The following is a 13,290-nucleotide window of genomic DNA, read 5'->3' on the forward strand; positions in this document are numbered from 1 at the left end:
CGCCACGACGGGAAGTCCGACACTCTGATTTTTATCATTGCTCACAGGAAAGGGAGAATTAGCATCTCATCTCCTTGTTGGTTGAGATCAGTTGGCATGTACACTCCTTACCCTCCTTAACAAACTGATGGTTATCTCAACTGGCACGATCTTTCCATCTTTAATGTACTTTTCAATCAGTTCGCCATACTGTGAATCGGGGTTCTTCCTTTCATCACGAAGAAGTTCTCCGGCAGAAAGGTGTGTATAGCCATATTTCTGAAAGAAACAACATATAGGGAAAAAAAATCAACATACATTCAACCCAGTAATAGGACTGTTTTTTTTCCCTTCGTGGTTATTTCTATATTCTAATTTTTCTACGATAAACAAGCTTTGTATATTAAATAAATAATAAAGAAAAACAAAAAGATTTCATACAATCCACTCTGCTTAAAAAATGCCGTTAATCTCCATAGGGCATGGTAGCTATAATGTTCACAAATCATGCAATCATTCCAAAATGTATTTAATTATTCAAGGCATTAACAGCTCATTATATTCCTTCACAAACACAAAGTTTAAATATCATTAATAACGGTCAAATAAAAGTCTAACAAAAATCTACGTAATTTAAGATAATCCCCCCATCTCACCACGGTTGGCTGTATCCACCTTCCATAGAAACCTTTCCTTCCCTTCCTTACACTCAACGCATGTAAGTAGAACTCATCAGCATTTACACAAGCCCATTCATCTGTTTTGTTCCCTTTCTCACTAAACAGTACAAGTCCTACCCTCTCCATGAAACTAGCCTTCCTGGCCACTCTGGAGAGTGGACACATAATCAAATAGTGTCTTCGACCATTGGTGTCCCTGACGGCTCAGTGGGCTAAGGATCGGGTCACTGCTGTGGCACAGGTTTGTGGCCTGGCCTAGGAACTTCTGCGTGGCAAGGGCAGGGCCAAAAAAAAAATCAAAATGAAAAGAATATCTGTCTCTCAATCTAGGCCAGTGTCTTCCTTACCACTCTCAAAAGTCCATTTCCTACCTCTCTAGCTGTGACTAGGGTGGTCTCATCTGTAAAATGAGAATACAGATACCTATTTTATCATTTAGTCGTGATGATTACATGAGATAATGTACAGAAATTGCCTACCGAAGAGGCTGAAACACAATAGGGAAAGACATCAATTACTTCCTTGCCATCATGAAGATACTTATGTAATAATAATCTGGAAGCATTTTTTTTTTTTCTTTTTAGGGCCGCACAGCAGCATATGGAAGTTTCCAGGCTAGGGGTCAAATAAGGGCTAAAGCCACAGCCACAGACACAGCCACATGGGATCTGAGCCGCATCTGCAGCCTACGCCACAGCTTGCAGCAACGCCAGATTCTTAACCCACTGAGCAAGGCCAGGGATCAAACCCGAATCCTCATGGATACTAATCAGGTTCCTAACCCACTGAACCACAAGAGGAACTCCTTGGAAGCATTTTTGTGTTATACATACACCATTTTTATTACATGTGTGTGTGCATATTTCCCTTTAAAAGTTTTGATAGATCAATCAAAGGGCGTAAGTGAGATCACAGGTATGAGCATACTGTGAAGGTCAGTAGTCTTATGATTATGACGATCATTTTTATTAAGGATTTACAAATGATGTATCAGGCCAGGGCACAGAATAATAGCTGAGCTAAGCCACATAAGATGCGATAGTGTTGTCCTGCCATTTCCCTAGGGCTGCAGTGAGAAAACAATACAGATCTAAGAGACATTTCTGAATACTAAAAAGCTTCTTCCGCCACATGAACTTGCATGTTCCTTTTTATTACATCAAAAGAACTATAAAATCTATTTTCAAAATGTTTTTACTCTCAAATATCAGGGTACTGAGATCTATATTCAATCTTCAGTTACAACAATCATCTCATATCAAATTTTTAAGACTCCCTAAGTGGGTTTTTATTTCATCCACAGTAAGAGTACAATAAATATTTGATAACTTAAGTTTTATCTTTAATTTCAACGTTAGAATTGGAGGTAGCCCACACCCTGCCCCCTCCTTCTAAAACAGAATGTTTCAAGTGTACATTTTATGAAAATTAACTCTCTCAATTACTCAGGCTTTACTGATTTCTCCTTTTTGGATTGTAAAAGCCATGCTTTACCCCTTTTCTATCTTCAAAAATTGTTGGCTAAACTTGTTCTTGTTAATTATAGTAAGCTAAAGTAAGGTAGTCTGCAAAGGAAAACACACTCTAAATAGTTTATTTGCTGACTAAAATTGGATATACAGTTTGACGAGAATAAACAAAAACCATAGTATCGTTCATGTCTCTGTTAGGCATACAGCCCCTTCTATTAGAAGTGATCAAAAGTATTTGGTTGTTGTAACAGGCTTTTAAAAACACTCCCATTATGTACAGAAAATGAAAATACAAAAGTATTTAATCACTTTGTTATTTTAAAATTATTTTCACATCACACCATTTTTAAATGTCTATTTTGATCAACAAGTGTAAGCAAACATTTGAAAAATGGGTGTGGAAAAGACTTTATAAAAAATGAGGTGTGACCGACTTTCCCATTTACCATGTACAATTTTCAAAATACATTTTGCAACTACTGTCCACAAAATTTTATAGCAGCCTCATCTCCCACTGCTTACTTTGGCTCCTGCTTGGAAGTCTATGCTTGCCGGATGCTCTCATCTGGTCCAGAGATTACAGCATATGGTAGTATTGAATAAATGCAGAGACAAACAGTACTAAACAATGGCAAATGCTCAGTCGAACACCAACAACACAGACTGCCTTGGCTGTATGAACATACACATTTAGAAGCCCAGCTAGTGATTTAGAAATTAGTATACACTGTTTCCTGACACTGAAGAGCTCGAATCTGTAAGCTTATGTTACATTAAAATGGGTTTTGGCATACTACTTTTTTTAAAAAAGACTAGTTGCAAACTGTAGACACGTATAGCTGCTATACATTTTTAAAATGACAGTCAAAAAGAGAGAAAACAATCTCATCTGCAAAGTCCAAGGAGACAAAGAACTTAAATCTATTCATCTGTCTTTTTCTCCTCCACATTTCATTTTTAAAAATCCTGTATTCACCAGTTACCTTTTTTATACTATAAAGGATCTTGCTGAAGCTTTCCACTTACCACAGAGTTCTTACAACAACAACAAAAATACAACTACCACTTACATACTAGTTACTGTGGTATTTAATACTAGCTAGACTTTAAAGGGCATGTTTTCAAAGCATTCTGCTATCATTAAGTAGTCACTGATGCCAACTGTGAGGAAAGCAAGAATAGATATTTCCCAGGCTTCACCAAATGTTTTCACTTTCTCTGAAATTTCCTAGCAATTAAAATCTAGTGGGTCACTAACTACAGTCTTAAGAGCAACATTCAAACCACAGCAGGTTATAAATACTATAAACTATAATAACTACAATTACAAGCTACTCTTCAACTAAAAATAGTTTTCTAGTGACTAACGCATAAATCCAATTCATTTGCATTAACTGCCTAAATATCTTACTTTCATTTTCGCCATTAAGAAGTTAAAAAACAACTCAATAACGTCTATGAATCACACACTAAGATCTGGAGGGAGAAAAAAATACACCGTGTTCTCAACAAGTACAGAAGAGCACTCCATGTTACTACAACTAGGCGAATGTTCATAATTTTATGGTCTCAAATCTCAAATCATCTTGATCAACTTTTCTCCCTTCTTAGCAATTTTCTTTCCTTCTTTCTAAATTTAAGTAATGTGGTTCTATGTGGATGAAAACAACAAAAACCATCGAAACCAACACAAAAGCCAAAAAAGAGTTCAAGGTACAAATGATGCATAAACGGCAGGAAGAGATCCAGATGCCAGGCACCTCCTCCTGTGAATATGGTAATTAGAAAGCAGCTTTCGGACTGCTACTGAGCCTTGCGTTACAGCAGAGATGGCAGATATAAATATATTTTTAAAGCAACTGAGTTAAAACTATTGGATATCCGTTAAATAGTCGGCACATTTACAAAGCATCAAAGACAGTTTATTTTGCATTCTCTGTAAGATTAGTGAATATTAAAAAGAAAATTCTAGAGTTTCCTGGTCGCTCAGCAGGTTAAGGATCCAGCATTGTCACTGCTGTGGCTCAGGTTGCTGCTATGGCCTGGGTTCAATGCCTGGCCTGGGAACCTTTATTTATTTATTTATGGCCACACCCATGCATATGAAATTTCCCAGGCCAGTGACTGAATCTGAGCCGAAGCTATAGCAACACCAGATCCTTTAACCCACTGTGCCAGGCTGGGGATTGAACCTGTGCCTCCGTAGCAACCAGAGCCACGCAGTTGGATTCTTTTTTTTTTTTGTCTTTTTGCCATTTCTTGGGCCGATCCCATGGCATATGGAGGTTCCCAGGCTAGGGGTCGAATCAGAGCTGTAGCCACCAGCCTACGCCAGAGCCACAGCAACGCGGGATCTGAGCCACATCTGCAACCTACACCACAGCTCACGGCAACGCCAGTTCCTCAACCCACCGAGCAAGGCCAGGGATTGAACCCGCAACCTCATGGTTCCTAGCCGGATTCGTTAACCACTGAGCCACCGGGCAAGGCCAGGGATCGAACCCGCAACCTCATGGTTCCTAGTTGGATTCGTTAACCACTGAGCCACGTCGGGAACTCTTGCAGTTGGATTCTTAACCCACTGTGCCACAGCATGGCCCCAGGAACTTCTGCATACTGTGGACACAGCCAAAAAAAAAAAAAAAAAAAATCTAAATTCTACTTATGTACTGTCAACAATGCACCTTCAGTATAACATCTGGAAATGCTATCCAGAGCCATCCAAACTCATCAATTTGGCACTTGTTGCAAAACAATAGTTTTAGAGCTTATAGCATCCCAGCAACACTTCGTGTAAGGTTATCATCTATTTCAAAGGCATTCCCAATAGAACTTTTCCAATTACTGAGATGTCTGAAAAGCACTTTGCAGTAACAATAACTTCCAGGCCTAGAGAAATTACTTTTCTTTGACTGTAGAACTGTTACACACTGCCCAGAGGCCTGGAACTTGGGAAGCTGTTCAGCGTTCCTTGCCATTTTACCCACAGAGGGTCAGGAAAAGGGTTTCTCTTCTAACCACCACTATACAGAGGTTAGGAAAGAAAGAAAGGTAGGGAAGAAGGGCGGCAGCCAGAGATAAAGGGAGGGGGGACAGAGAGAGAAAGGGAGGGGGGAGGGAAGAGAGGGAGATGGACTATTCAGCGAGGGAAAGACTGAGTAGAATATCTGACAAATTGCTACCGGATTTTCAGTCTCGTTTTTAGCCTGCCCTCTCTCTGATCCAAGTGTGTACGTCACATTTGACCACGCCTATTTAATTACAAATTTACATATTAACTATAAACTATGAAAGTTATAAACTAAGCTAAATCTTTTCTTAGGCAAGAAGCTTTAGCAGACAGACTCCAGATTAACCTGAAGCATATTTCTTTCTCTAATTAAAGAGCGCTATTTTGAAAGGTTACATACAACAAAGGAGAAGATGGATATGATCCATTCAACTGCATATAATTACAGTACTATTTCATTTTCCTCAATGTTTTGCACTTCATAAAAGAAAACCTTAACTCAGGCACTACGTGGAACTTATTTTAAATCCATAAACATTCACTGAGTCTCTGCGAAGTGCCAGGCCATGTGCTAAATCAGGCGAGATAAATAAATAAATCAGGTTATATTCACAAAGCATGCAATAGCGACTTGCATCAAGTCACTTGAGCCCTACTATTAATTACGTCAATTCTTCATATCCGCACTAATTTTTCCCAAGGAATTCAGTCTTTACCAGCACTGTATGCTTGACAAGGAAGTTGATTCCTCAGAGGCAGTGGCAAGAAGGTAGAACAATAAATAAAACTTAAGGAAAGGGTGAGTGGGAAGCCATGAAAAAGACCATTTCTTCATTTGCGTAGGTCTCAATATCCCGCTAACATTTTGCAGAAGCCTTCTCAGAATGCTGAGGATTCTGGCAAGTGATTCATGTACCAAATGGCCCCAATAGCAACTGTGAATTGGAATTTTCACATTCCAATTTTATTCCAGTTTGTCATTTCCAGTATTTTTATTTCTTTTAAGTCACCTCAGCCATTCTGAAACAAGCTGCATTCCCTATACTAGGAAGAGATGGAAGATAGTCAAAGGGGAAGATGAGGCTCAGAAACTTCCAGGGATTCCAGGAGCTGACTGGCAATAATTTTATATTTTCCAACATTAATGGATAGGCACAGAGGTCTCGCTAATCTTAACAAACACGCTTCTGGGAGTTCCAGTTGTGACTCAGTGGGTTAAGAACCCAACTTGTATGAGGATGCAGGTTCAATCCCTGGCCTCGCTCAGTGAATTAAAGCTCTGGCATTGCTGTGAGCTGCAGTGTAGATCACAGAGGCAGCTCTGATCCTGCATTGCTATGGCTGTGGCTGTGGCTTAGGCCAGCAGCTGCAGCTCCAATTTGACCCCTAGCCTGAGAACTTTCATATGCCACAGGTGCAGCCATTAAAAAAAAGCCAAAAAAAAAAGAAAAAAAAAGAAAAGAAAAGAAAAAGAAAAACACACATCTGATCTTGTTAATTAAGTGATCAATTCTCATAGTCACCACAGAGCCTATAAGCAAAACACGCTCATGATATTGTTGCAGGTGGTCTAAGAGCCTAGAATTCAGTTAACTCAGTTCCTGTGGGAACACTCAGAGGCTATACATCAAAGCACTCAAATGAAGCCCTAGGCTCTATTTCACCTTATGAAAGAGAGGTTTCTTAGACACTATAAGCAGGTCCAACTGTACTTGTCTCCTATTTTTTACAAAAAGGTAAATAATATTAAAATGAGACTATCATTTACCCAGGGAATATCAAAAGTCATTAAGTCAATAAGCAGTATTACTTGAGAGTGCAATTTGTAAAGAACTTCACTACAAAATAACCACAACATTTTAATAGCTTAGGTTCTCTTTAAAAACTAGAATTTTTTGGATTTGCCCATCAACACTTGAGAAAAATGGGCAAAGGATACCAAACTCTGAATTCAATAATATATGCAAACATAGCATTTGAGCATCTGCAACATTATCAAACAAATGGAGGTCACATTTAGAGGAACAGAGGATTCAGCAAGGATCAGAACATAAGGAACTTACTAAAGCCACATACTTAGAACACTGAACTAGAAGCTGAGATATAACTAAACTAATCCAGTGTGACTCTAGGAAATTTAGTTATTTAACCTTTCTTAGATCTCAGTTTCTTCATTTGTAAAACAGCAATGTCTATACTACCAGAAATAGTATCTATACTATACTACACCATCGGCCACAGCCAAATATCATTAACTGCTAAAACTGGAAGTGTCTCCTGAAGAACATATTCACACACTCCTAGAAATATGGTCTCCGCTACTAGATTCAAGACCCACCACGAGAACACTCAGACAGGTCAGGGAGAAGTTAGACAAACTCACAGAGGTCTTTCCGGGAGCCAAGCTAATTAGTGGCTAAACTGCAAATAACATACCAATAAAGGAGCAAAGTCAAAGAATAATGACAGAACAATACATGAAAATCTAATTCATTATGCAAATAGCCCCAAAAACACAGGCTCCAAAATTTGGCATCACAGATGTATTTGAGTATACTAAAAAATTTAGGAAACCAAGAATTTATTATCATGCTTACTATTTTCTTACAAACAAAAAGATCAATAGCTTTCCAACCAACCATCAATGGCTAATGAGAAAATACACATTTTTAAATGTCCTATTAAAGTCAAGTACACCTCAATTTTTAAAATCCTATTCAAAACAGTAATAAAAACTTAGGAGTTCCTGTCGTGGCACAGTGGTTAACGAATCTGACTAGGATCCATGAGAATGCAGGTTCGATCCCTGGCCTTACTCAGTGAGTTAAGGATCTGGCATTGCTGTGAGCTGTGGTATAGGTCACAGAGGTGGCTCAGATCTGGTGGTGTTGTGGTTGTGGCATAGGCTGGCGGCTAGAGCTCCAATTCGAGTCCTAGCCCGGGGAACTTGCATATGCCACAGGTGTGGCCCTAAAAAGACAAAAGACAAAAACAAAACAAAACAAAACAAAAAACACCAAACAAACCCACAGTAATAAAAACTTAAATATAGGGAGAAATCTAAAACTATTACATAAGAATTATATGCAGAAACTAGAAATACTTAGAATCAACACCATGAAAAGAAAGATTCAATACTGTATATATTTAGGTTTTTTAATTTAAAAAAAAATTTTTTTGGAGGGGTCTTTTTTAGGGCTGCACCCACACCATATGGAAGTTCCCAGGCTAGGGGTCAAATTGGAGCTGCAGCTGCTGGTCTATGCCACGGCCACAGCAACAGAGGATCTGAGCCATGTCTGTGACCTACACTGCATCTCATGGAAATACGGGATCCTTAACCCACTGAGTGGGGCCAGGAATTGAAACCATGTCCTTATGGATACTAGTCGGGTTTGTTACCACTGAGCCACCAAGGGAACTCCTCAATACTGAAAATATTTAAATTTTTTGCAAATTCATCTATAAATTGACTGCAACCTCAATCAAAATTTGACTGGGATTATTCATGTTTTAATGAAACTTGATGAGTTGATTTTCAAGTTTATCAGAAAGAGTAAATATGAGAGAATAGCCAAACTTAAAAATAAAATTAAAAACTACAAATGGGAACTTGTCTTAACAAGTGGCATAAAATATTATGAAGCTATAGTAGTTAAAGCAGTGTGATACTGTACAGACAAATGAAACAATGAAACTCAGCAGAATCTAAAAACAGACCCACCATATAAATTATAATTCAATGAGTAAAAGAGTTATCTAAAAAAAAAAAAAATCAATGGGGAAAAGATGAGCTATTTAATAAATGATACTAAACAACTGGCTACCCATCTGGGGAAAAATTAGCCTCTTGCATTATATCATAGACAAAACTTAATTCCACATAAACTAAAGATCTAAAGCAACACAATACAAGGAAACAAACAAACAAAAACCAAACAAAAAAACCCTAGGATAGTACTAAGGAAAAATAATCTTGAAATAGAGAAAAGGCATTTCAAAACAAGAACCAAAACAGCTAAGATTTATGTTTGACCACATAAACAATAAAAACTTCTGAACAAAGAAAGATACCATAAATATTATCAAATGACAAGCAACAGCCTGGGAGAAAATATTTTCACCATACAAAGGTGACAGGATAATATATATTGTATACTAAGAGACCCTTTATTTGTTAATAAAGAAAAAAAGCTCAAAACAAAAATGGGCAAAGGATAAGATCAGAGAAAAGGAAAAAAGAACAGATGCTCAACCTTACTGGCAATCATGAAAATGCAAATTAAAGTGATTTCATTTTTCATCCATCAGATTGATTATAATAAAAAGACTCATATCTGGGTATGGCAAGGATGGGGGTTGGTAAAGGCTGGGTGGTGGGGGAAGACCAGCATCCTGATAGTTTGTGGGAATGTAAATTGGTTCAGACTTTCTTTTTTTTAATGGGCTCACACGCAGCTATGGAAGTTCCTGGGCCAAGGACGGAATCCCGGCACAGCTGCAGCAATGGTGTATCCACTATGCTGGGCCAGGGATCAAACCCATACCTTCGTAGCCACCCAAGCTGCTGCAGTTGGATTCTTAACCCACTGTGCCACAGCAGAAACTCCCTTCAGACTTTTTAGAGGGCTATTTGACAGTCTATCAAAATTGAAGTTTGCATACCCTTTGGCTCAATAATTCCATTTTTAGGAGTTGTGCTACTGAAACAGTTGCACATATGCACAAAGACATGTACGTGAATGCTTACATCAGTATCATTTGTAAACAGGAAATCTAAATGTCCACCGATATATGAATGGCTGAATAGATTATTGTAATATAATGAATGGAGTAGAGCTATCTCTACATTCTGATATGGAAAGCTATCCAAGATACACTGTTAAGCAAAAATAAATAAATAAATAAATAAATAAATGGCACAAAACAATAGGCAACGTTCGTTCGCATGCATCTGTGCATGAATTATAAAACGCATCCAGAAAGGACCAGAAAGCCACACATTAAAAAGTTGGTGATTACATAAGAAGCATAGGCTAAGGGTTTTTTTGGTTTTTTTACTTTTGCCTTTTCTAGGGCCACTCCTGCAGCATATGGAGGTTCCCAGGCTAGGGGTCTAATCAGAACTGAAGCCACTGGCCTATGCCAGAGCCACAGCAACACCAGATCCGAGTCTTGTCTTCGACCTACACCACAGCTCAGAGCAACACCAGATCCTTAACCCACTGAGCAAGGCCAGGGATCGAACCTGCAACCTCATGGTTCCTAGTCGGATTTGTTAACCACTGCTCCACGACGGGAACTCCTAGGCTAAGGCTGATTAAAGAAAACTTTCACTTTTTCCTTTACGTACTTTCAAATTATTTGAATGTCGATGTACATGTATACATATAAACATTTTAAAGTTTTAATTTAAAGAAAGCATATATACTGTCTGTATATACATCTCTAAAGGGCAAATATCACAAAGTAAGATTGATGATTTAAGTGTTTTACTAATATTAAATCCTAAGAGAACAGCAAAATAAACAGCTTTACATTAAGAGTAAAAAATCACATCTGATTTCAAGAAAAAAGGGAAAACAGTACCTGCACAATCACAAACTTATTTAAAATTTAAAGCTAAATCACTGAAGAGAATAGCAGCAAAGATCAGTTCAAATGTTTGGATAAAAATTTCTCTGGAAAGTGATCCATTCCTTAAACAAAGGAGAAACAAAAGTATAAAATAGCAACACAGAGACACACTGCATGGGCATGAAGTCAAGAGTTATAGAAGGAGACAGAAAACAGTCCAGTTTTATAGCCTAGAAACAGATGGAAATTTAGAGACACACTAAGTTGAGAGGATCCAAAAGGCACAGCAGCAAAAGTTTAAAAATAAACATATTTCAGTGAGGCCTTACTCTAGACACTAGAGTTCAAAATTACATGCAAGATGTTCTGGAAGTGACACATCCATGGCAGACAATGTACCCAAACTACTTCCAGTCTCCAGAATGACCCCTTGGAGCACCTTCAGCACTTTATTGTGCCAACCTCTCTAAATCAATTTTTTAAGAGGAAATTAATCTTGCTTAGGAAACAGTCGTCTTTATTTTCAGTTCAGTTACCTGTGCTAACAAGAAAAAGTGTGAGGAAAATCAATATTTGCTATAAAAAGCAATATATTTAAAAAAAAACTGGTATAAGATTTACCTTCATGATTATATTTTGTTCAACCTAAAATTAAAGTCAGTCTAGGAATATAAATTTTTGATGGTAAAGCCATTAAATCCCAGGCCAGCCTGGGATTTAATGTTGACCATAGACCACTGTACCTACGTACACAGCGTAGAACAGATTAGAAGGGACTCGTGGTTCTTGATTAGAGTCTAACTTCTTCATACAAAGGAAACATCCTAGAAAGTGGTAAGCTTAAGGGAAATTTTTATGGAAAACTTTCTCTCCTGCCATGACTACTCAACAGGAAGAACGCTGAGGCTGGAAATCATTTTGCAAAATGGGCACCTTCTTCCACCCCACTAGCCTGACTAAATTGGATGCAGTTACGCCCTGGAATCAGTCAAGGAAGTAACAGGAATTTGCTACTCCCGCTCTTTGCTCCCGTCTACCATTATCCTCTCTTCCAGCTCAGCTCTCAGTCCCAGGCATAACACAGACACCAGTTAGACCTCTTTTACAGTTTTGGCCTCACCTTATCAATCTTTCAATCACTGTACCATAGGCAAGAGAAAGCACACTGCATGTTCTAAAGTTCAAGATATTAGACTTCATCACAATTAAAAACCTCTGTGGTTCCAAGGACACTACCAAGAAAATGAAGACAACCCAAGGACAGGAGAAAAATCTCTGTAAATCATTTATCTGGATAAGGGACTTGTTCCAAAAATATACATTAAAAATGTTACCGCTCAGTAATAAAAAGATAAATAACCCAATTTCTAAAATTACAAAAGAAAATTTTTACAATGCAGTATTCTGGGGGTGCGGAGCATGGAAGATCCAAATAGACATTTCTCCAAAGAAGATATACATGTCCAGTAAGTATGGGAAAGTTGCTCAACATCCTTAATCATCAGGGAAATGCAAATCAAAACCACCCATTAGGATGGCTATTTTGAAAAAAATGGCCAATGAGTGAGTACATGAAAGAGGCTCACAGCATTCATTAGTCATTAGGGAAATGCAAATCAAAACCAGATACCAGGAGTCCCCTTCGTGGCTCAGCAATTAATGAATCCAACTAGGATCCTGAGATGTGGGTTCAATCCCTGCCCTTGCTCAGTGGGTTAAGGATCTGGCATTACCGTTAGCTGTGCTGTAGGTCGCAGATGTGGCTCGGATCCCATGTTGCTGTGGCTCTGGTGTAGACCAGCAGCTGTAGCTATGATTCAACCCCTAGCCTGGGAACCTCCATATGCTGCAGGTGCGGCCCTGAAATAGCAAAAAAAAAAAAAAAAAAAAAAAAAAAAAAAAAAACCCAGATAGCACTGCATACCTAGTAGGGTGGTTAAAATCAAACACAGAATGAGAAGTGCAGGTGAGGATAAAGAAACCACATACTGCTGTGGTTTCACACCGCTGGTAGGAATGTAAAACGGCACAGCTGCTGTGCAAAACAGTTCCTCAACAACTTAAACAGAATTATCATAAGATCCAGCAATTCCACTCCTGGCTATTTACCCCAAAGACTCAAAACAGATGCTGGTACACCAATGGTAACCGCAGCATTACTCACAATAGTGGAAAGATGGAAGCAGCCAGAATCCAACAACAGATGAATGGATAAACAAAATGCAATATATACATACAATGAAACATTATTCAGCCATAAAAAGGAATGAAGTTCTGATACATTTTAACATGGATGAAACTTGAAAACACCCTGAGTTAAAGAGGCTGTACCAAAAGGACAAATATTGCATGATTCCACTTATGTAATGTATTTAAAATAGGCAAATTCAGAGGCACAAAGTAGTTACTAGGGCATGGGAGAAGGGAAGAGCGGGAAATTATTGCCTAATGGTACAGAATTTCTGTTTGGGGTGATGAAGAAGTTTTAGAAAGGTGATGGTTACACAACACTGTGAATGCAATTTATGCTACTGAACTGTACACTTAAAGTGGTCAAAATGGTAAATTTCAT

The 13,290-nt window shown here is 38.3% G+C and overlaps 1 protein-coding gene across 3 annotated transcripts in view; it reads right to left on the minus strand.

The window, feature by feature from the left end:
- Nucleotides 1–13,290, minus strand: part of CMPK1 (cytidine/uridine monophosphate kinase 1) — a 35,966-nt gene that overhangs the window by 10,480 nt on the left and 12,196 nt on the right. For all 3 annotated transcript variants that reach the window (XR_014804884.1, NM_001444761.1, NM_001444762.1), the window contains 1 exon segment: nt 112–258. Coding sequence is in view for 1 of the 3 variants with exons in the window: in NM_001444761.1 (NP_001431690.1) it covers nt 112–258 (147 nt within the window). In the remaining 2 variants the exon portion in view is untranslated.

This window comes from Sus scrofa, chromosome 6 (assembly GCF_054392235.1).
Source record: "Sus scrofa isolate SSC_HxYL_T2T_F1_AM1 chromosome 6, Sscrofa_HxYL_maternal_Yorkshire_Landrace_v2.0, whole genome shotgun sequence".
NCBI lineage: Eukaryota > Metazoa > Chordata > Mammalia > Artiodactyla > Suidae > Sus > Sus scrofa.